Here is a 23,440-nt window from a genome sequence, read left to right on the forward strand (position 1 = left end):
ATTCCCGCAAGAAGCCGAGCAGCTGCATTTTGTACCAACTTGAGCTTCCGGATCACCAACAGAGGAAGGCCAATGTAGAGGGCATTACAGTAGTCCAGTCTTGAGATGACCGTGGCCTGGATCACCGTAGCGAGGTCGTCCCTGGACAGGGAGGGGGCCAGCCGTCTAGCCTGCCGTAGATGAAAGAAGGCGGTTCTGCTCACGGCGGAGACCTGGGCCCCCATCGTCCGCAGAGGGTCCAAAAGGACTCCCAGACTCTTGACCAACGATGACGGGCATAGCGCCTCGCCATCCAGGGTAGGCAGCTGGAGATCCCCATTGCCTGGTCGACCCAGCCATAGGATCTCCGTCTTTGCTGGATTCACCCTCAACCTGCTGGCACGCAGCCATCCAGTCACGGCCTTGAGGCACTGATGGAAACCATTGGGTACAGAGTCCGGTCGGCCTTCCATCTTCAGCACCAGCTGAGTGTCATCCGCGTACTGGTAACACTAAGCCCAAAACCTCGAACCAGCTGAGCAAGTGGTCGCATAGAGATGTTAAACAAGAGAGGGGAGAGAATGGCCTCCTGAGGAACCCCACAAAAGAGAGAGGGGGGACCTCTCAGAGACCAGGCCTCCCCTCTCCACTTGCTGTCCACGGTTGTGAAGAAAGGAGGACAGCCAGTTTAAAGCTCTCCCCCTGATTCCAGCAACAGCAAGGCCGTGGGTCAGAAGATTGTGGTCGATTGTGTAAACAAACAACAACAATGAACAACAACAATATCCCCGATTCCCTATCATTGTGCCTTAGCAGCAAAAGTAGTGTCTTTGAGTCTCCTTTGTGGAGAGAAAAAGCAGAGTATAAATAAACATAAACAACATAATCGTCAGTCTTGATTCCATAGGATTGAGCCCTAGCAAAGTAAGTGGTGTCACAACACATCCATTCTGCAGCCTAGATGTATCCTAACACAGGTATTTCTTTGAAAAATTCACATTTCTTTCCTTTGCAAAGGGCATCTCGAGTTGCAAGGGCCAACTAGTCCAACCACTGGCCATGTATCAATAGATAGATAGCCAATCCTTTGAAATATGGAAATGTTTCTCAATGTGTTTCAGGATCTGTCTTTGGGTTCAGGTATTCTGCCTGCGCTTCCTTTGGCTCACTCCCTGCTCTCTTCCTCTCTCCTTTGTCTCCAACTGCAGGTGTTTTGCCAGCTTTCCTTTTTGGCAGAAGTGCGGCCATGGCCATCGCGCCCAGCATCCTGCGCTTCAAGTTCGTCCTTCTGGGGGACTTTGGGGTGGGCAAGACCACCTTCTTCCACCGCATCCGGACGGGGCTCTTCTTGGAGGAGGCACACTCTCTCAGCCAGCACATGAGCCTCTGCGAGAGGACGATGCCCTTGAAACATGGGCGCAGCACCCTCCAAGCCCAGGTGGGTGGCAACTCATTTGAATGGGTGCATGTACACCAGGCATAGGCAAGCTTGGGCCCCCCAGGTGTTTTAAAGCAGAGGCTGGATGGCCATCTGTTGGGAGGGCTTAGACAGGATCCCCTTGAATAGGAGAAAAGGGTTGGAATACATGGCCTTCCAATTCTAGGATTCCTTCCATTGAGGTTTTCAAGCGCAGACTGGATGACCATCTGTTGGGAGGGCTTGAATTGTGTCTTCCCGCTTGCCTGTTGATACTGAGGTCAGTGGCTTGGAAAGTGAAACTACACATTCTGGTGAGAATGTTGCAGAGCCAAGCGGTGATAGCTCTCCAGAGGAGCTAACACCTGGCTTCCTTAATGAGGAGAGAAAAGGGCAGATTTGGAAAAACGAGTGAATCACAGAGTCTGCGGAGGTCAAGCAGATTACGGGAAAGGGAAACACAGGCTTCAAAGCCTGGAGGCGTGTCACGAAACAGTTTCTTCAGTTTTAAGTGCCTCTCGCTGGGTTGTCTTGTTAGATCAGGCATCGTTTAGACTGAGGCATTACCTTGGCAGATTTCCCGTTTCCCGTGGCGTACATCCCAAGAGGCTTCTAGTGCTCCAAGTACGGTTAGAGGATTGCTAACAGTTTCCAGGTTTTTCCAGTGTTGTTTTTGGACATTGATCTAGTTCAGTGTTTCTCAACCTTCCTAATGTCGCGACCCCTTAGTACAGGTTCTCATGTTGTGGTGACCCCCAACCATAACATTATTTTTGTTGCCACTTCAGAACTGTAATTTTGCTCCTGTTACGAATCGTAATGCAAATATCTGATTTGCTAGATGTATTTTCATTCACTGGACCAAATTTGGCACAAATACCTGATGCACCCAAATTTGAATACTGGTAGGGTTGTGGGAGGTTGTTGTTGTCATTTGGGAGCTGTAGTTGCTGGGATTTATAGTTCACCTACAATCCAGGAGCATTTTGAACTCCACCAAGGATGGAATTGAACTTGGCACACAGAACTTCCATGGCCAACAGAAAGAGTTTGGTGGACATTGACCTTGAGTTTGGGAGTTGTAGTTCACCTACATCCAGACAGAACTGGGGACTCAAACAATGATTGATCTGGACCTAACTTGGCACGATTGCTCAATATGCCCAAATGTGAACACTGGTGGAGTTTGGGGGAAATAGACCTTACCATCTGGGAGTTATGGTTGCTGGGATATATAGTTCACCTAGAGTCAAAGAGCATCTTGAACCCAACCAACAATAGAATTGGGCCAAACTTCCCACACAGAACCCCCATTACCAGCAGAAAATACTGTGTTTTCTGATAGTCTTTGGCGACCCCTCTGACACCCCTCGCGACCCCCCCCCCCAGGGGTCCCGACCCCCAGGTTGAGAAACACTGGCTTAGACAGTATCTCCTTGAACAGCAGAAAAGGGTTGGAATACATGGCCTTCCAAATCTAGGATTCCTTCCATGGAGGTTTTCAAGCACAGACTGGATGACCATCTGTTGGGAGGGCTCGAATTGTGTCTTCATGCCTGGCAGAAGGAGCTTGGACTAGATTATTTATTTATTTATTATTTACAGTATATATATTCCAGTTAACGCCTCTCAAACAGAGGGTGCCTCCAGGCAACAACAGTCAGGCTACTTCTATGCAGATACCCTCACTGATTGACATTGCAGCTTCAAGCCTATGCAATGCTAATCAAGCTTGCCAATTGCAACATTCACACTGGCTTCTAACAGAGAAGAGTTCTTTCTCCCACCCTGGATAGCAATTCCACAGAGGATGCCTCCAAGCAACAGAGGCCAGGCCACCTCTATGCAGACACTCTCCCTGATGGACTTTGCACCTTCATGGATACTCAATGCTATTCAAGCTTGCTAATTGCAACACTCACACTTGCTTAAAACAGAGGAGGGTTCCTTCTCTCACCCTGGACATCATTCCACAGGTGTATCTACACTCCATGTGCCTCATCTCCAACAGAACCTCTGCAGGTGCCATTAGCCACAGATGCAGGCAAAACGTCAGGAGAGAATGCTCCTGGAATATAGCCATACAGCCTGAAAAACTCACAGCAATCTGATATTTCCAGCCATGAAAGCTTTTGACAACATAAGAGAACCATTTTATGTTTTGTTGATGTTTATGTGCAGGTTGCCTTATGGGACACGGCCGGCGAGGAGCGCTTCCTTTCCCTGAGTAGCTGCTATTTCCGAAACGCGGATGCGGTGCTGCTGGTCTACAGCCTCCATGCCCCGGGCTCTTTTGACAGCCTCCCTCACTGGGCATATGTGGCCACAGAGAACTGTGCCGACGGTATGTGGTAGGGCAGGATCGAGCCCCAACTCTCTTGGGGTACATACTTACTTACTTAGGTGATCCCTCGTTGTCCGAGTAAGATTGTCCTCCAAGATCGGTGTCCTGGCGGTGGGTCCGTAGGTGACTGTGGAGCCCTATTCTTGACCTGCATCTTCTCCCGCAGTGAGGGCATCGGTTTCCAGACGGAAGGCAGTCCCGGTGGTGGTTGGCTTGATGTGTCTTCCTGTTGGCACCTTTCTCCCTTTTGCCCTCCATTTGTGCCTCTAATTCTGCAGCACTGCTGGTCACAGCTGACCTCCAGTTAGTGTGCTCAAGGGCCAGGGCTTCACAGTTCTCGGTGTCTCTGCCACAGTTTTTAAGGTTGGCTTTGAGCCCATTTTTCAATCTCTTTTCTCAATGTTATGTTTTCCGTTCTTGAGTGTAGGAGCTCAGCCGATTGGGGTCGTCACGCTGCCTCAAGACGAGGATGATGGTTATGTTCAATCCTCTTCAGAGCAGGACGACCCTTCAGAGATTTCCATGTCGGATTTTAATGTAGATTCTCAGGGGCCTGTGAATGAAAAAGAGGGCATAGAACAAAGTGCAGTGCAAGAAGACTCTGGGATTGTTAGTTCTCAAGAGAGGATGGTTTCCAGACAGTCTGATGGGAACCACATTGTGTTGCTAGATAAGGAAAGCGAAAGGAATGTGCTAACGAGCAACCCGGGAGGAATCAACCTTTGATAGAAGGGGTCAAAGCTGTCAAGATAGCCACCTGCAAGGGGGAGTCCGAAGGTCTGTCAGGAGAAGGGAAAAGAGGAATTTGTAGGAGAGTTCTCAAGGGAATCGGAATGCATTCTGTGTAGGTCTTTTTGAATAAATATAGGGCTTTCACAGCATTGCCTTCAGTGAGCGCAATGTCGGTTACTGGTCAAGTCTTGTATGTATGTCATGTCAAGATTCATGGAAATCCCTGCTCAAGACTCATGTTCAAGTTGCTGATGGTGAAAGTTTCCTTATGGAATTCTTCTGTGGATTTTGGATCTGTGCAGCCTTGTTCCCTGGCTTTTCAAGAGACTTTGGACATTTTCCTCTGTAGGTTTTAAGGACTTTGCATTCATGGATTTTGCTGTGGAATCAAAGATTATTTCTGTGCTCTTTTATGGATTACATTTGCCTACCTGTCGGTTTGGATCGTTTTTGGACTTCCTTACTTAATCTTTTGCTTGCCTTTTTAATATTGCTTGCATTTATTCAATAAACTGTTTATTGCTAAAGAACTTTGGAGTGTTTGTGGGTTCAAAGCTGTGCTTCCAGCCTTGGTGTGCGACGTTGAGTTGGGAGTAGAGTAGCGGTTTGGGAGATGGTGATCAAGAATTCAGACAACGTGGCCAATCCAGCGGAGTTGATGGCGGAGGACCATCGCTTCAGTACTGGTGGTCTTTGCTCCTTCCAGTACACTGACATCTGTCCACCTGTCTTTCCAAGAGATTTGCAGGATTTTCCGGAGGCAGCGCTGATGGAATCGTTCCAGGAGTTGCATTTGATGTCTGTAGACAGTCCATGTTTCGCAGGTGTATAGCAGGGTTGGGAGGACAATAGATTTACCAACAAGCCCCTTGGTATCCCTACGGATGTCCCGGTCCTAAAACACTCTTGGACTCATATGGAAAAACGCTGCACTCACCGAGCTTAGGTGGTGTTATATTTCAGCCTCAATGTTGACATCTGTAGACAGTCCACGTTGTGCAGGCATACAGCAGGGTTGGGAGGACAATAGCTTTATAAAGAAGCACCTTGGTCTCCCTACACACACTCTCTGCTCCATTCGGAAAAAGCTGCACTCACAGAGCTCAGATGGTATTATATTTCAGCCTCAATGTTGACATCTGTAGACAGTCCACGTTTCGCAGGCATATAGCAGGGTTGGGAGGCAATAGCTTTATAAACAAGCACCTTGGTCTCCCAATGGATGTCCCGGTCCTAAAACACTCTCTGCTTTATTCGGAAAAATGCTGCACTCGCCAAGCTCAGGCAGTGTTGTTTTTCAGTGTCGATGTTGACTTTGGTGGAGAGGTGGCTGCCAAGGGAATGGAAATGGTCCACATTTTCTAATGTTACAGCATTAAGCTGTATTTCTGGCATTGGAGAGGGATTGAGTGCTGGAAGAGCACTTTCGTTTTCTTGATGCTCGGCAGGCCGAGCTTCTCGTATGCTTCTGCGAAGGTGTTTAGAATGGCTTGTAGAGCTTCTTCTGAATGTGCACAGACAACGTTGTCATCAGCATATTGGAATTCTGTAACAGATGTTGTTGTAACCTTGGTTTTGGCTTTCAGTCTGCTGAGGTTAAATATCCATCAAGGGGGGTTGGGGTACATATGTATTCATGGCTCCATCTACACTTCGGAATTGTGGGAGTTGGAGTCCAAAACATCTGGAGGGAGGGCCTAAGTTGGCCCATGCTTGTCCTAAGGAGTTAGCAAGACCTTACTGCCTTTCCTCTCCTTGCAGCTGATATCTTTCTTTTGGGGAACAAGAGTGACTTGGAGAACTGCATCTCCGAAGAGAAGGCGGAGAAGTTTGCTGCGGAGCACTCTGCGGCCGGGAGGTTCAAGGTTTCAGCCAAGACAGGTGAGGACCACACCTTATTAATAACAAGATGCAAAGGAGGATAGTGTCTAGATCGAGGGAAGTCGTGGTGCCCATTGCACTCTAGCACCGAAACCCCTTTTCACCCAGCATCACACCAGAGTCCGGCAATGCTATCTAGCAATGTTTATTTAAGGAAAGCAGTTACAAAGGGGGGAAAGGGCATTTCCAAAAGGGTTGTAGACCAAAAATGGGAGTCATGGAACCAACATCACTTAATTTAAACCCAACCGAATAGCCATGAAATCATGCCGAACGCACCTGAGCTTCAATGACTTTTCACGGCTCTCCCAATTTCCTGAGCCAGTAAATCCTTACACAAAGGACTCAACCAAAACTCATTTGCATGAACAATAAATAAATGGTTCTTATCTGACTAGATCTCAGAGGACAAAAGTTAGACCATCTGGAAAGATAAGACCTATGGACTTTTGAATCACCCAACACAAAAGATGATTCCCTATCTACGAGGACCGGAGATCTCGCCACAGCCTCACTCATTGTGTCATATCCTGCTGGCCGAAACCGAATATTAACTTCATCAATGAATCCCATAACCAGGACAGAAGAAAACAAAGTTCTAGCCCTCTGAGCTAGATGAAGATGTTATTTCAAAAGATTAAGACAATAACTTTGGTCCAGCTCGAGGGCATAAGCTATCGCTGACCGATTGGGCAAACATTAGTCATTAGCAGACCGTGCAAAAAGAATCTGCGAAGCCCACCTCCTCCAAGATGAACTGAACCACCTCAACTGGGCTCTCCAGGCCAATGGAGACTCCACCTCAGACATCAGAAGAGCTGCAAGACCACCGAGAAGAAGCCACGAGAGTCAAGACCAAGATCCACCCAGAGGAAAAGTGTTCCTGCCATACATCAAGGGAACCACTGACCGCATAGGGAAGCTGATGAGGAAACACAACATACAAACTATCTACAGACCCACCAAGAAAATCCAACAAATGCTACGTTCAGCAAAGGACAAGAGGGATCCTCTCACCTCTGCAGGAGTCTACCATTGTATGCCATGCAGCTGTGGACAAGAAGTCTACATAGGGACCACCAAATGCAGCATTGCCCAGACACGCATCAAGGAACATGAAAGGCACTGCAGACTACTTCAACCAGAGAAGTCAGCCATAGCAGAGCACCTGAGGAACCAGCCTGGACACAGCATATTATTTGAGAACACAGAAATGCTGGACCACACCAACAACCACCATGTCAGACTACACAGAGAAGCCACTGAAATCCACAAGCATGTGGACAATTTCAACAGAAAGGAAGAGACCATGAAAATGAACAAAATCTGGCTACCAGTATTAAAAACTCTAAAATTATAACAGCTAAACGACAGAGATGAAAAAACCAGGCACAGATTAACACCTCCCAGGAACAGATTTTCCCAGGATCAGGCAGACCTTCAAATGCTAATGAAGGTGATTAGCTAAACATTCACACCTAACTGCAGCAGGGAAGAGCTCCTTGCCCCACCCCAGCCATTCCACAGATATATAAACCAATTGTCCTAATTCCAACAGACCTCACACCTCTGAGGATGCTTGCCATAGATGCAGGCGAAACGTCAGGAGAAATGCCTCTAGAACATGGCTCTATAGCCCGAAAAAACCCACAAGAACCTATTAGTCATTTTAATCCTGTCATCTTTTTGTTCCTTTCATTGTTTCCCATCTGGCCTGCCTCCAAAGCGGCACTAGCGCTCTGATTGTACAGATTGCAGCCTTGCTAGCTGTGCCTCCCAGCAAGCTGATCACTCCAACCAATCAGCGTGACGCCGGCAAGGGGGGTGGGAGTGGGAAATTTGAATTTGACAGCCTTGTATTGCAACTCAGAGTAGGGAGGTAAAAATCCGCGAAACAGCAAGTCCATGAAAGGCGAACCACGAAGTAGCGAGCAAACACTGTTCTGGGCCTGTAACAGCTGTCTTTTCTATAGGACGTATACTTTAAGCCCAGCGGGAAGCCAGGGATGCCTCAAAGATTGGTTCTCAGGAATTTTTCTGAAGTGATGGTCTTTAGAGTCTTTAATGATACAACAGAGTCTTTATTATGGAACAAACAACAAATCTTCAATGGTTCAAACAACACTTCAAGGCTTTCTTAGTCTAGTCCTCAATGGGCTGGTACCTGACTTTGATTAACTAAACTTTCTCTGTAGGAAAAACCCTTTTTAACCTCTCCCAGGCTGTTTACTATCTATGCCTCATCAGTGTGGGCCCTACTACCGAGTCCAAATGCGTCTGGGTATCGAGTAGACCTACCAGCCGAGGCTTGAAGACATTTCAGCTGGAATTTGGTGGATCTGTGGTGCTGTCCTCTCTCAGAGAGTTCTTTGAAACTTCAGGGCTGTTTTCCCTCTGATTGCTGTGAGGCTGAGAGGCTGTGATCTCTCAGCCAGAGCCTTGGGACCTTTTCTCTGGAATTTCCTTTTCCCTGGAAGCTCTTTTTCCCTGGATATTCTTGAGAAAATAAGCTTTTCTACGGGACGAACTGGTCTACATCCTATAGTTTAGCTTCCTTATGTGAGACTGACCAAAAAATGGCTCCTTTCCCTCCCAGAGCCCTGAACAAGGGGCGGAACCAAAGCTTAATTATGATGGACAGGAGGCCTGCCCTATGACTGCAAACAGATAACAGAAAGAAAATAAAGTTGGAGCTCCTGGTACAGCCGTACCAGCACAAACACTGTACTTCGATTGTGTTGTTCCTGCATGGAAGGGGGTTGGACTAGATGGCCATGGGGTCTCTTCTAAATCTATTATTCTATGATTCTAATAAAAAAGAGGTGTGAAACTGCATTAATCCCACAGTGTAGACACACTCTAATCTGGGATTTCTTTTGCAGGTGAGAACGTGGAGCGCAGCCTGCAGGAGATGGTGGAGCGCCTCTTCCTGAGGAAGGAGTTCCAGCGCAGCGGCCTCCAAGTCCCTTTGCCAGAAGTTGGCTACTACAACTCCTGCGGCTGCTGAGTAGAGCTGTGGGGACATCTACACGTTAGAATTAATCCAGTTTGGCCCCACTTCTATGCATGGCTCAATGCTATAGCTCCATGCTATAGCATCCTGGGAGTTGTAGTTTTGCAGAAGACCTTGTAAAACTGCAACTCCCATGAGCCAGTGCAGTTGAAGTGGTATCAAAGTGCATCAACTCAGGAGTGTAGATGTGCCCCTCAATGGCTTCTTCCTCTCTGCCTTTCTATAGACTCTCAGACACCAATGAACTGAATACAATACAGGAATCTATGCTGAACACATATATTTCAGTTTCAGTATGGATTATACTGCAGTATGGATGAGGCCTCTGTTAACCTACACCCAAATATAGTGTTTGATGCCTGATAAATGTCATTTCCAGTTAGAATAATAGGATCCTAGAGTTGGCCTTCCAGTCCAACCAATTCTGCCAAGAAGGAGGGCAATCGCAATCTTACTTACGCGATCCCTCGTTGGACGAGTAAGATGGTCTTCTAGGTTCTTGTGGGTTTTTTTGGGCTATAGAGCCATGTTCTAGAGGCATTTCTCCTGATGTTTCGCCTGCATCTATGGCAAGCATCCTCAGAGGTAGTGAGGTAGCTCTGAGGGTGCTTGCCACAGATGCAGGCGAAACGTCAGGAGAAATGCCTCTAGAACATGGCTCTATAGCCCGAAAAAACCCACAAGAACCTAGTGATTCCAGCCATGAAAGCCTTCGACAATACAAGATGGTCTTCCTTGACGACTATTTTTGTGGGTCCGCATGTGGCTGTGGAGCCCTATTCTTGACCCGCATCTTCTCCCGCAGTGAGGGCATTGGTTTCCAGGTGGGAGGCAGTCCCGGTCGGGGTTGGCTTGACGCGCCTTCCTCCTGGCACGTTTCTCTCTTTCACCCTCCATTTGTGCCTTCTCAAATTCTGCAGCACTGCTGGTCACAGCTGACCTCCAGCTGGAGCGCTCAAGGGCCTGGGCTTCCCAGTTCTCAGTGTCTATGCCAGAGTTTTTAAGGTTGGCTTTGAGCCCATCTTTAAATCTCTTTTCCTGCCCACCAACATTCCGTTTTCCGTTCTTGAGTTCGGAGTAGAGCAACTGCTTTGGGAGACGGTGGTCGGGCATCCGGACAACGTGGCCGGTCCAGCGGAGTTGATGACGGAGGAGCATCGCTTCAATGCTGGTGGTCTTTGATTCTTTCAGCACGCTGACGTTGGTCCGCTTGTCTTCCCAGGAGATTTGCAGGATTTTCCGGACGCAGCACTGATGGAATCGTTCCAGGAGTTGCATGTGACGTCTGTAGACAGTCCACGTTTCGCAGGCATAGAGCAGGGTTGGGAGGACAATGGCTTTATAAACAAGCCCCTTGGTATCCCTATGGATGTCCCGGTCCTCAAACACTCTCTGCTTCATTCGGAAGAATGCTGCACTCACAGAGCTCAGGCGGTGTTGTATTTCAGTGTCAATGTTGACTTTTGTGGAGAGGTGGCTGCCAAGGGAGCAGAAATGGTCCACATTTTCTAATATTACACCATTAAGCTGTATCTCTGGCACTGGAGAGGGGTTGGCTGGTGTCTGCTGGAAGAGCATTTTGGTTTTCTCGATGTTCAATGACAGACAGAGCTTCTCGTATGCTTCTGAAAAGGTGTTTAGAGTGGCTTGTAGGTCTTCTTCTGAATGCGCACAGACGACGTTGTCATCAGCATATTGGAATTCTATGGCAGTGCAAGGCCAAGCTTCTCATATGCTTCTGCGAAGGTGTTTAGAGAGGATTGTAGATCTTCTTCTGAATGCGCACAGACGACGTTGTCATCAGCATACTGGAGTTCTATAACCGTTCTATATACAAATTATATACGGATTTTCTCATTTTCTAAAAAGAAATTAAATGAATGGCAAAAAAATTCCAATTAAAAATTCTTTTTTTTTGAATAATGAGATCATTATATAATCATTACATTATATATACGTATATATCAAATATATATATATACACACATATTTAAATAGTAAAGTGGTTTTTTCTTACATTTTTTTAAAAAAAATTATGTTGACACGTGACTCGCCTTTCTCACGTGCCGCTCATCACGTGTAAACATCTGGGAGAAAAACATCCAACCAAAGGGCCAGGTCTGACGTCACACGCCCTGCCAAGGAATGAATGGAAGACATGGCTCCGCCTTCCCTTTGAGCGCCGCACGCGATTGGCTCTTCCCGCTGTCACAGTGACAACCACGCCTTCTTCTCCCTGGCTTAATGAATGGATGGAGGGTGAACTCTGGCTTGTGATTGGCTCTTCGCGCTGTCACAGTGACATCTTTACCTTGTACTCCCGCCTCTCAAGAGGACTGATTGGAAGAGAGGCCAATATGGATGCAAACCGGGGCTGCCTTCCCTCCGATTGGCTGTTCGCGCTGTCACACTGACATCCCCGCCTCCTCCTCCGTAAATGGAGAAGCGGCGGCCACAGCTCTTACATCACTCGCCTTGCTTAATGATTGGATGAATAGAGGGCGGTGGCACCGCCTTCCCTTTCAACGCTCCTTGCCATTGGCTCTTCGCGCTGTCACAGTGACAACCTTCACCTTCTATTGGTTCCTCCAGCTGTCACAGTGACATCCCCGCCTCAGTAATTGGAGAAGCGGCGGCCACAGCTCTTAAATCACTCGCTTTGCTTAAATGATTGGATGAAGAGGGCGGTGGCACCGCCTTCCCTTTGAATGCCGCCTACCATTGGCTCTTTGCGCTGTCACAGTGACATCCTTCACCTCCTATTGGCTCATCCAGCTGTCACAGTGACATCCCTGCCTTCTGCTCCCTGACTGGAGAAGCGGCGTCAAGAGAAGCCGAGGCGGTGGCACCGCCTACTTTTCAACGCCGCCTGTCATTGGCTCTTTGCGCTGTCACATTGACATCCTTCACCTCCTATTGGCTCCTCCAGCTGTCACAGTGACATCCCCGCCTCCGCAATTGGAGAAGCGGCGGCCACAGCTCTTACATACTCGCCTTGCTTAATGATTGGATGAATAGAGGGCGGTGGCACCGCCTTCCCTTTGAACGCCGCTTGCCATTGGCTCTTCGCGCTGTCACAGCGACATTCTTCACCTCCTATTGGTTCCTCCAGCTGTCACAGTGACATCCCCGCCTCCTCCTACGTAATTAGAGAAGCGGCGATCAACCTCATATCACTCGCCTTGCTTAATAAATGGATGGAGGGGGCTGGCACCGCCTACCCTTTGAACGCCGCTTGCCATTGGCTCTTCGCGCTGTCACAGCGATATCCTCACCTCCTATTGGCTCCTCCAGCTGTCACAGTGACATCCTTGCCTTCTACTCCCTGACTGGAGTAAAGGCGTCAAGAGAAGCCGAGGCGGTGGCACCGCCTTTTCTTTGAACGCCGCTTGCCATTGGCTCTTTGCGCTGTCACATTGACATCCGCACCTCCTATTGGCTTCTCCAGCTGTCACAGTGACACCCCCTCCTCCTCCTCCGTAATTGGAGAAGCGGCAGCCAGAGCTCTTACATCACTCGCCTTGCTTAATGATTGGATGAATAGAGGGCGGTGGCACCGCCTTCCCTTTGAACGCCGCTTGCCATTGGCTCTTCTCGCTGTCACATTGACATCCGCACCTCCTATTGGCTCTTCCAGCTGTCACAGTGACATCCCCGCCTCCGTAATTGGAGAAGCGGCGGCCAGAGCTCTTACATCACTCGCCTTGCTTAATGATTGGATCAATATAGGGCGGTGGCACCGCCTTCCCTTTCAACGCCGCTTGCCATTGGCTCTTTGTGCTGTCACATTGACATCCTCACCTCCTATTGGCTCATCCAGCTGTCACAGTGACGTCCCTGCCTTCTACTCCCTGATTGGAGGAGCGGCGGCGTCAAGATAAACCGAGGGGAGGAAGGCGTGGCAGGATTGTGCGTGTCTGCGCCTGCGTAGAAGCGCGGCGCCTGATTGGATAGCGCTCGGCGTGGTGGGCGTGGCCTCGGAGCGGGGACGAGGAGGAGGCCAAACAAAGATGGCGGCGCCTGAGGCGAGCGGCCTAGTCGTTTCGGCGGAGGCCTCTCGCACCACCGGGTGAAGAGCAACAGAGAGAGGAGAGATGTCGGGGCCGGACGAACGCGAGGCTGGAGCTGGAGGAGGAGGAGGCGTGGGGGCCGGGGCTGCCGTGGCGGCGCTGGGGGAGGCCGCGGGGCCTGTCCCGGGCGGCGCTGAAGAAGCGGGTCCTCCTCTCGGGCCTGGAGTGGCCGCGGGAGGCGGCGGGGGAGGCCGGCAAGCGGAGCCGGGGGCAGAGCGGGACTCGGACGCGCCGCCCAAGAAGCGCCTCAAGCTCCCCGGAGGCGCCGAAGGAGGAGGAGGCGGCGGCGGGGGAGTGAAGCTGGAGGAGCGGCTCTACTCCGTGCTCTGCTGCACCGTCTGCCTCGACCTGCCCAAGGCCTCCGTCTACCAGGTGAGAGAGACAGAGAGAGAGAGAAAGGTAGGCCAGGCCCGCCACGCCGCCTCTTTCTTCCCCTCAGGAGGAAAAAGAAAATGGCCGCGCTCCCCTCCTCCTTCTTCTCCCTCAGAGAAAACAGGGGGACCCCCCCCCCGGCTGAGCATTCTGGGAACGCCTCGCCTTTCAATCTCTTCGCCTTTATTGTTATTATTATTAGGTCTGTTTCTATCCCGCTTTTTCTCCCCTTCCACACAGCTGTGTAAAAACCCCACATTATCTGCTTTGAACTGAGTTATATGGCAGGGTGGAATCAGGGCCCTTCATCCCAGAATAGTAAGGCAGAAAATCCCACGTTATCTTCTTTGAATTGGGATATATGGCATTGTGGACTCAGGGCTCTTCCATAGCCCTATATCTCAAAATATCAAGGTGGAAAATGCCACGTTATCTGCTTTGAACTGGGATAAATGGCAGTGTGAATTCAGGGCCCTTCTACACAACCCTATATCCTTGAATATCAAGGCAGAAAATCCCACATTATCTGCTTTGAACTGGGGTATAGGGCAGTGTGGACTCAGGGCGCTTCCACACAGCCCTATATCCCTGAATAGCAAGGCAGAACATCTTACATTATCAGCTCTGAATTGGGATATATGGCATTGTGGACTCAGACTCTTCCATAGCCCTATATCCCTGAATATCAAGCAGAAAATCCAACATTATCTGTTTTGAACTGTGGACTCAGGGCCCTTCCACACAGCCAAATATCCCAGAATATCAAGGCAGAAAATCCCACATTATCTGCTATGAATTGGGATATATGGCAGTGTGGACTCAGGGCCCTTCTACACAGCCCTATAACCCTGAATATCAAGGCAGAAAATCCCACATTATCTCTTTTGAACTGTGGACTCAGGGCCCTTCTACACAGCCCTATAACCCTGAATATCAAGGCAGAAAATCCCACATTATCTCTTTTGAACTGTGGACTCAGGGCCTTTCCACACAGCCAAATATCCCAGAATATCAAGGTGCAAAATCCCACATTATCTGCTTTGAACTGGGATAAATGGCAGTGTGAATTCAGGGCCCTTCTACTCAGCCCTATATCCCAGGATAACAAGGCAGAAAATCTCACATTATTTGCTTTGAACTGGGATAAATGGCAGTGTGGACTCAGAGGTCTTCCATAGCCCTATATCCCTAAATATCAAGCAGAAAATCCCACATTATCTGTTTTGAACTGTGGACTTAGGGCCCTTCCACACAACCAAATATCCCAGAATATCAAGGCAGAAAATCCCACATTATCTGCTTTGAATTGGGATAAATGGCAGTGTGGACTCAGGGCCCTTCATCCTAAAATATCGAGGCAGAAAATCCCACATTATTTGCTTTGAATTGGGATAAATGTCACTGTGGACACAGCCCTTCATCCCAGAATATCAAGGCAGAAAATCCCACATTATCTGCTTTGAACTGAGATAAATGTCACTGTGGACACAGCCCTTTATCCCAAAATATCAAGGCAGAAAATCCCATATGATCTGCTTTGAACTGAGATATATGGCAGTGTGAACTCAGGGCTCTTCCATAGCCCTATATCTCAAAATATCAAGGCGGAAAATGCCACGTTATCTGCTTTGAATTGGGATATATGGCAGTGTGGACTCAGGCTCTTTCATAGCCCTATATCTCAGAATATCAAGGCAGAAAATCCCACATTATCTGCTTTGAATTGGGATAAATGGCAGTGTACACTCAGGGCCCTTCATCCCAAAATATCGAGGCAGAAAATCCCACATTATCTGCTTTGAATTGGGATATATGGCAGTGTGGACTCAGGGCCCTTCATCCCAAAATATCAAGGCAGAAAATCCCACATTATCTGCTTTGAACTGGGATAAATGGCAGTGTGGACTCAGGGCCCTTCATCCCAAAATATCAAGGCAGAAAATCCCACATTATCTGCTTTGAACTGGGATATATGGCAGTGTGGACTCAGGGCCCTTCATCCCAAAATATCAAGGCAGAAAATCCCACATTATCTGCTTTGAATTGGGATATATGGCAGTGTGGACTCAGGGCCCTTCATCCCAAAATATCAAGGCAGAAAATACCACATTATCTGCTTTGAACTGGGATAAATGGCAGTATGAACTCGGGGCACTTCCATAGCCCTATATCCCTGAATATCAAGGCAGAAAATCCCACATTATCTGCTTTGAACTGGGATAAATGGTAGTGTGGAAGCAGGGCCCTTCTACTCAGCCCTATATCCCAGGATATCAAGGCAGAAAATCCCACATTATCTGCTTTGAATTGGGATAAATGGCAGTATGGACGCAGGGCTCTTCCATAGCCCTATATCCCTGAATATCAAGCAGAAAATCCCACATTATCTGCTTTGAACTGGGATATATGGCATTGTGGACTCAGGGCCCTTCATCCCAGAATATCAAGGCAGAAAATCCCACATTATCTGCTTTGAACTGGGATATATGGCATTGTGGACTCAGGGCTCTTCCATAGCCCTATATCTCAGAATATCGAGGCAGAAAATACCACATTACCTGCTTTGAACTGGGATAAATGGTAGTGTGGATGCAGGGCCCTTCTACACAGCCCTATATCCCTGAATATCAAGGCAGAAAATCCCATATTATCTACTTTGAACTGGGATATATGGCATTGTGGACTCAGGGCTCTTCCATAGCCCTATATCTCAGAATATCAAGGTGCAAAATCTCACATTATCTGCTTTGAACTGGGATATAGAGCAGTGTGGACTCAGGGCCTTAACACACAGACCAATATCCCTGAATATCAAGGCAGAAAATCCCACATTATTTGCTTTCAACTGGGATATATGGCAATGTGGACTCAGGCTCTTCCATAGCCCTATATCTCAGAATATCAAGGCGGACAATCCCACATTATCTGCTCTGAACTGGGATATATGGCAGTGTGGACTCAGGCTCTTCCATAGCCCTATATCCCTGAATATCAAGCAGAAAATCCAACATTATCTGTTTTGAACTGTGGACTCAGGGCCCTTCCACACAGCCCTATATCCCAGAATATTAAGGCAGAAAATCCCACATTATCTGCTATGAACTGGGATATATGGCAGTGTAGACTCAGGGCCCTTCTACACAGCCCTATAACCCTGAATATCAAGGCAGAAAATCCCACATTATCTCTTTTGAACTGTGGACTCGGGGCCCTTCCACACAGCCAAATATCCCAGAATATCAAGGCGGAATATTCCACATTATCTGCTTTGAACTGGAATAAATTGCAGTGTGGAATCAGGGCCCTTCCACACAGCCCTATAACCCTGAATATCAAGGCAGAAAATCCCACATGATCTGCTTTGAATTGGGATATATGGCAGTGTGCATTCAGGGACTCGGCCCTTCTACACAGCCCAATATCCCTGAATATCAAGGCCCAAAATCCCACAATATCTGCTTTCAACTGGGATATATGGCAGTGTGGACTCAGGGTCCTTCCACACAGCCCTATATCCCTGAATATTAAGGCAGAAAATCCCATATGATCTGCTTTGAATTGGGATATATGGCAGTGTGCACTCAGGGCCCTTCCACACACTGCCATATATTCCAGTTCAAACCAGATAGTGTGATTTTCTGTCTTGATATTCTGGGATACAGGGCTATATGGAAGGGCCCTGGAGCAACACACAGCCCTTTCAGTTCACCCAGGTGCCAAAGTTAACCTGGCGTTGCTAATTTCCCAGGTGAAGCCTTCAGCACCTTCTTTATTTCCTTCAAAGTTGTGGGTAATCTCTTTGTAACCTTCTCACAAAAAATGGGGGGGGGGGGTTCCTCTTGTCTTACTTCTGAGCCTCAATTTTCTATTCAGAAGATATTTAAAATTTTCCTTCAAAAATAGAGTGCCTTCTTGTAATTCCTCCACCCCCCCCCCCAATTGGCAAACAGGGTTTGGGGGACAGTTGGGGGGGGGGGCTTTATGGAGCTCCAGAATCCCTTGCAAACTGGGATGGGGGACTCCTTTTTTAAGAGGGGGGAAGGGAGGAGTCTCTAAAATTCTGAAGGAAACAAAAGGCAGATGAATCCATATTAATATCCCATTGGTTTGGTACCTACATGTATTAAAGAGAGGGCTTTGTAGGGCTCTAGAATCCCTGAGTAGAAAATTGAAGCTGAGAATTAACAAGAGGACCCCACTCCTCTTTTTTGAGGGAAGAAAAGGAAGGAAATTTTCCATTCCAAAGAGAATAAAGAGGAAATGGAGGGGGGGGGGTATTGTCTATTCACATCCTTTCTATTCCTCAAAAAAGCTCCTCCATTCTCCTGACACTCCCCCTCTAATTACCTTAAGTGCCAAACATAATGGACACACCTCACTAACATATTACATCTTCAGCTCCCCTTCCCTTTCTCCAAAAGTATAGAGAATCTCCTTGCTTTCCTTCTCTCAAAAATGGAGGTCCTTTGTCCCCCTTTCCCCTCAATTCCCTGTTTGTAAGGGTTTGGGGGCTTCTCTTTTTATTCGTGTAAGTAGAAAACCCATCCTTCCAATGCTAAGTGATGCCTTCAGCTTCCATTTTACTTCATTCTGAATTATGAAGTATCTCCACCCTTTCATTCCCTCAAAAACAAATGGGGGAGGCTCTTGAAATCTCTCATCCTCCAGTTTCCCATTTGCAAGGAATTCTAGAATTTGAAAGTCCCCCCTTTAAGAAACCTAGCTTGTCAAAGCAACATCATAGGTGTTGTCTCAAACTCCTTTATTTCCTTCGCATAGGAAGAATCCGCTCCCTTTCATTAAAAAAAAACACCACACAATTCCTAAGGAGTTTGGTCACTCTGTGAATCTTTTTCAAGTACCAAAACCACCCTGGAAGTGCCCCATTCACAGGTGTCTCTTTCTGGTCCTAATTATGACCTCTTGGTAGCAATGCAGGCACGCCTTTTTCCTCCAGATTAAATCCAGGTGGGTGCCATTTTCAAGTAAACAGGTGTAGGAGGGTCATGGTTTCAAGGCTGCCAGGTTGGAAATTGGAGAGGCCTCCTGTCCCTTTAATGCTTGTGTGGGAGAGGGAGTTTTAGCAGGTGAGGCTTGGCACACAACTAAGTAAGAAACCCAAATCCTCTCTTCTACACAGACAATAAGGATTCAATAATATCCTCCAGTTTTTGCTCTGGCAGCCTGACATGGATTATTTGGGTACAGTTAACATATGAATACATGGAAAAATGTGTGTTCGGCAGGCATGCAGGGTGGAAGTTGACCACTCCAAAGGTGACCCCCCAGGCAGTTTACTCTTTGATTTCTTAGGGTGGGTAACCAGGGTTTTGAGAGATGTTTTGAACTATAGTTTTCATAAGCTCCAGACTGCAGTTCTGATGAGAAATACCTGCCAAGTATGGTACCATGTTGCCCATCACTCTTGAGAGGCCTTTTTGCTTTCCAGAATTATAGTGTTAACTGCCATAGATGTATCCTGTGGAGTCCTGGTATTGGCACATTTAGAATGCTCTCCCTAGGAGTTATACATGATAGCCATGTATAAATATGTGAGAGGAAGCCACAGGGAGGAGGGAGCAAGCTTGTTTTCTGCTTCCCTGGAGACTAGGATGTGGAACAATGGCTTCAAACTACAAGAGAGGAGATTCCATCTGAACATGAGGAAGAACTTCCTGACTGTGAGAGCCATTCAGCAGTGGAACTCTCTGCCCTGGAGTGTGGTGGAGGCTCCTTCTTTGGAAGCTTTTAAACAGAGGCTGGACGGCCATCTGTCAGGGGTGATTTGAGTGCAATATTCCTGCTTCTTGGCAGAATGGGGTTTGGAGTGGATGGCCCAGGAGGTCTCTTCCAACTCTTTGATTCTATGATTCTAGTGATTCTGTAAATTGCAAACACCAGGATTCAGTAGGATACAGCTAGGACATTTTATGTGAAAGGGCCCATTGTTAGCTTGTTTAATGTTAAACATCTGATGAAATCCACCTCAGGCCAAGTTACAAACTGCTAGAAATGGTATGAAATGTTTAAAGTAGAGTGGAAAACTACAAGCAATCTTCTTGAGCAAGAAAAGCTGCAGCAAAATATTACTGAAGCTTTCCTTGCTCAAGAAATTTGCTTGATGGATTAGGAATCCTTGATGTACCTTGTTAAAAGTAATAATCTGTGATAGTCTGGACTAGCATCCTTCCCTCATTTGATAGATAATACAACCCATATGAAGATAGTAAGTACAAGATCTAAGGAATCTTAACTATCTGGATTAGTAAATATGGAGGGTAAGGATGTGATCTTACATATGTGGTTTTAACTGTATTTTACTTCTCTCCTATATAGTGTCATTTGTCTAGATCAGGGGTCCTCAAACTAAGGCCTGGGGCCGGATACGGCCCTCCAAGGTCATTTACCCAGCCCTCACTCAGGGTCAACCTAAGTCTGAAATGATTTGAAAGGACACAGCAACAACAACCCTATCTCATCAGCCAAAAGCAGTCCCATACTTTCCACTGAAATACTAATAAGTTTATATTTGTTAAAATTGTTCAATTATTTTATTTTTTTTAAGTGTTTTCTGCACCACAAGTAGGATATGTGCAGTGTGCATAGGAATTCATTCATGTTTTTTTCAGGTTATAATCCAGCCCTCCAACAGTTTGAGGGACTGTGACCTGGCCCTCTGTTAAAATGTTTGAGGACCCCTGGTCTAGATGTACTGTGTGATGTCACTGCTCCTATCATATTACAGTCTTATAAGCAAAATGCAAGGTGGCTCTAAAATAGGAAATGTTCTAGTTCTCTGTAACTGATGAGCATGCACATACACCTCAGTCTTCTGCCTGGCTTCGTCGGAGACGTATGTCAATCATATGGAACCCAGCCACCCTCTAATCTGTGTTTTTTTCCTGAGTCAGGGGTTCATTAAGTTTTAGTTCCTGGTATCCTAAATATGCTGAAGGCACCGGCTCCTGCCTGGTTTTGCAAGTTATGCAGCGCTGGCTCTGGTTGGAAATTGGATGGGAGACTGCCAACAAATGCCACGTGCTGTAGGTGTATGCTATACTTTAGAGGAAAAAACGGATAAAATCACCTCTTGAGCATTCCTCTACTAAGAAAACCCTATGGGGAAAAATGGTGCTGCCATAAATCAGCAAGTGACTTGAAAACATATAGACACTCATTCCAATTCCTGGCAAAACATTTATGTAAATAGCAAATCAGGAGTGAGCTGTTGTGTGTTTTCCCCCAACGTGCTCATGACATTTATGTTGCAAAATCAGATTCAGAACTACAAGAGTGAGTCTCAAATTTTGGTCGTCCTGGACTTAGACTCCTAACCTTCCTGGCTAGCGCTCAGAGATTTGGGGAGAACCACTGTTTTGAGTGTTAGGTGAGCCTCATCCAGTGCATTGGAAGCTACTAGCACACATCTCCAGCTGTGGTGTTTCCTCATTGTGTCTACATAGGACTTCACATAAGAGTGTCTTTGTATTTTTTTGCTGTCTTTTAAGCCAATATGTGAAGCAAGCCAGTACACATAACAACATAAAGATAGTAACATAATGGACATACCAGAAAAATACTGGAGACCCATAAATGGTGCTGAGAGTGGGATAAATTCAGAATTTAATCTGGCATGTGGATTGATTATTTAGTCTTGGAAGGACTGTTCCTCCTTCCAAATATACAGAATAAATTTACTTTTCTCACCAGGAATATATAAATATTTATAATTTTCCTGCTTAACACTGTGGAGTGTTTCTTTTTAGCTTTGTCTGCTTTTCTTTCATTATACTTCCAAAAGTATGCCAGCCAAAGCATTCTTTTAAGCCTAGAGATCTGTGACATCTTTAATTTTATTTGACATAAGATTTATTAGACTTTTACCACCTTCTGTCAGATGCAGTTAGTCTGATGAAATGGACTGTTGCCCATGAAAGCTTATGCCTCATAAATGCAAGCATTATAAGGGTCATGTTTTGTTGGCTTTGGCTGCAGTAGGTTAACTACTATCAAGTGTTCTCCCTCATAGAAGAGAGGCTGGAAAAGGAAGCCTAAGGGCTGAGAAGGGCGGCATACAAATATAGTAAATAATAAATAAATAAGTGATAATATGATAGCCATGTATAAATATGTGAGAGGCAGCCACAGGGAGGAGGGAGCAAGCTTGTTTTCTGCTTCCCTGGAGACTAGGACGCAATGGAACAATGGCTTCAAACGACAAGAGAGGAGATTCGATCTGAACATGAGGAAGAACTTCCTGACTGTGAGAGCTGTTCAGCAGTGGAACTCTCTGCCCCGGAGTTTGGTGGAGGCTCCTTCTTTGGAAGCTTTTAAACAGAGGCTGGATGGCCATCTGTCAGGGGTGATTTGAGTGCAATATTCCTGCTTCTTGGCAGAATGGGGTTGGACTGGATGGCCCATGAGGTCTCTTCCAACTCTTTCATTCTATGATTCTATAATCCTGGACCATCCCAGGCTAGAGCTCCCTGTCGGCCATCACCACCCCCAGCTCCTTCTTTGATTCTATGAAGTACCTAAGAAAATGCAATCCAGATCATAAAAATTGTATGTCTTGTCTCACAAACATGAAATGTTCAGGACCAACAAGGTCACTTTAAACCGGGTTGTTGTAGATTTTTTTGGGCTATATGGCCATGTTCTAGAGGCATTTTCTCCTGATTTTTCACCTGCATCTATGGCAAGCATCCTCAGAGGTAGTGAGGTCTGTTGGAACTAGGAAAATGGGTTTATATATCTGTGGAATGTCCAGGGTGGGAGAAAGAACTCTTGTCTGTTGGAGCTAGGTGTGAATGTTTCAACTGACCACCTTGATTAGCATTTGATGGCCTGGCAGTTGTTTGGTGTGGCTTGTTAGTGCCTGGGGCAGTCTTTTGTTGAGAGGTGATTAGATGTCCCTGGTTGTCTCTTTAAACCGTCATTACGTCTGTATGTCATAAGTGTGGATACTGGACTTCTAATCCAGACAGAAAAGTTGGACATCTGTGAACAGTGTCTCTCAAACTCTGCTCCTCCAGATGTTTTGGACTTTAGCTCCCACGATTCTTAACAGCTGGTAAACTGGCTGGGATTTTTGGGAGCTGAAATCCAAAACACCTGGAGGAGCAGAGTTTGAGAAACACTATGATGACCCAGAGCTTCTCAGCCATGAAGACAAAAATACTCACTAAGTTAGACCAAAGGCCTATTTAGATCAGTGTTCTGTTTGCATGGTGGCCAGCCAGATGTCTGCAAGAAACCCACAGTGGGACATGAATGTTCCAATTATTGATGTTAAGAAACAGACTGCCTCTAATCTATATATATAAATCTGTTAGGTTGGTTCAACGGGACAGCAAAACTCTAAAAAACCCCAACGAAACTTAACCAAAATTCCCATGCCCATAACACAACCCACAAGGTACAAACATATCTACTCAAAATGAAAAACAACACAACACACTCACAAAACGGCAAAACAACTGAGCATGCGCATTGGCGCCCAGCCGCAGAAGAGAAAGAAAAAGGGGGAAGGAAGGAAAGAGGTAGAGAAGGAAGAAATGAGAGACAGAGAGAGGGAAAGAAAAAGGGGGAAGGAAGGAAGGAAGGAGAAAAGGAAAGAAAAAAGGGAATGA

General features: G+C 46.8%; 2 protein-coding genes across 3 annotated transcripts in view; both read left to right on the forward strand.

The window, feature by feature from the left end:
* The first annotated feature begins 1,194 nt into the window (after positions 1 to 1,194).
* LOC132772902 (ras-related protein Rab-19-like) lies at positions 1,195 to 9,431 on the forward strand. The gene is made up of 4 exons (XM_060771746.2): positions 1,195 to 1,417; positions 3,578 to 3,740; positions 6,234 to 6,353; positions 9,236 to 9,431. Exons 1-4 carry the CDS (start codon positions 1,226 to 1,228, stop codon positions 9,358 to 9,360), a joined length of 600 nt encoding a protein of 199 aa, XP_060627729.2. The 5' UTR covers positions 1,195 to 1,225; the 3' UTR covers positions 9,361 to 9,431.
* Positions 9,432 to 13,305: 3,874 nt separating this feature from the next.
* ZFTRAF1 (zinc finger TRAF-type containing 1) overlaps positions 13,306 to 23,440 on the forward strand; it is a 34,937-nt gene continuing 24,802 nt past the window's right edge. For both annotated transcript variants that reach the window (XR_010909784.1, XM_060776005.2), the window contains exon 1: positions 13,306 to 13,808. Coding sequence is in view for 1 of the 2 variants with exons in the window: in XM_060776005.2 (XP_060631988.2) it covers positions 13,461 to 13,808 (348 nt within the window). In the remaining variant the exon portion in view is untranslated. The remainder of the gene's footprint in view (positions 13,809 to 23,440) is intronic.

The sequence above is a fragment of the Anolis sagrei genome, chromosome 4 (assembly GCF_037176765.1).
Source record: "Anolis sagrei isolate rAnoSag1 chromosome 4, rAnoSag1.mat, whole genome shotgun sequence".
NCBI classification, from domain to species: domain Eukaryota; kingdom Metazoa; phylum Chordata; class Lepidosauria; order Squamata; family Dactyloidae; genus Anolis; species Anolis sagrei.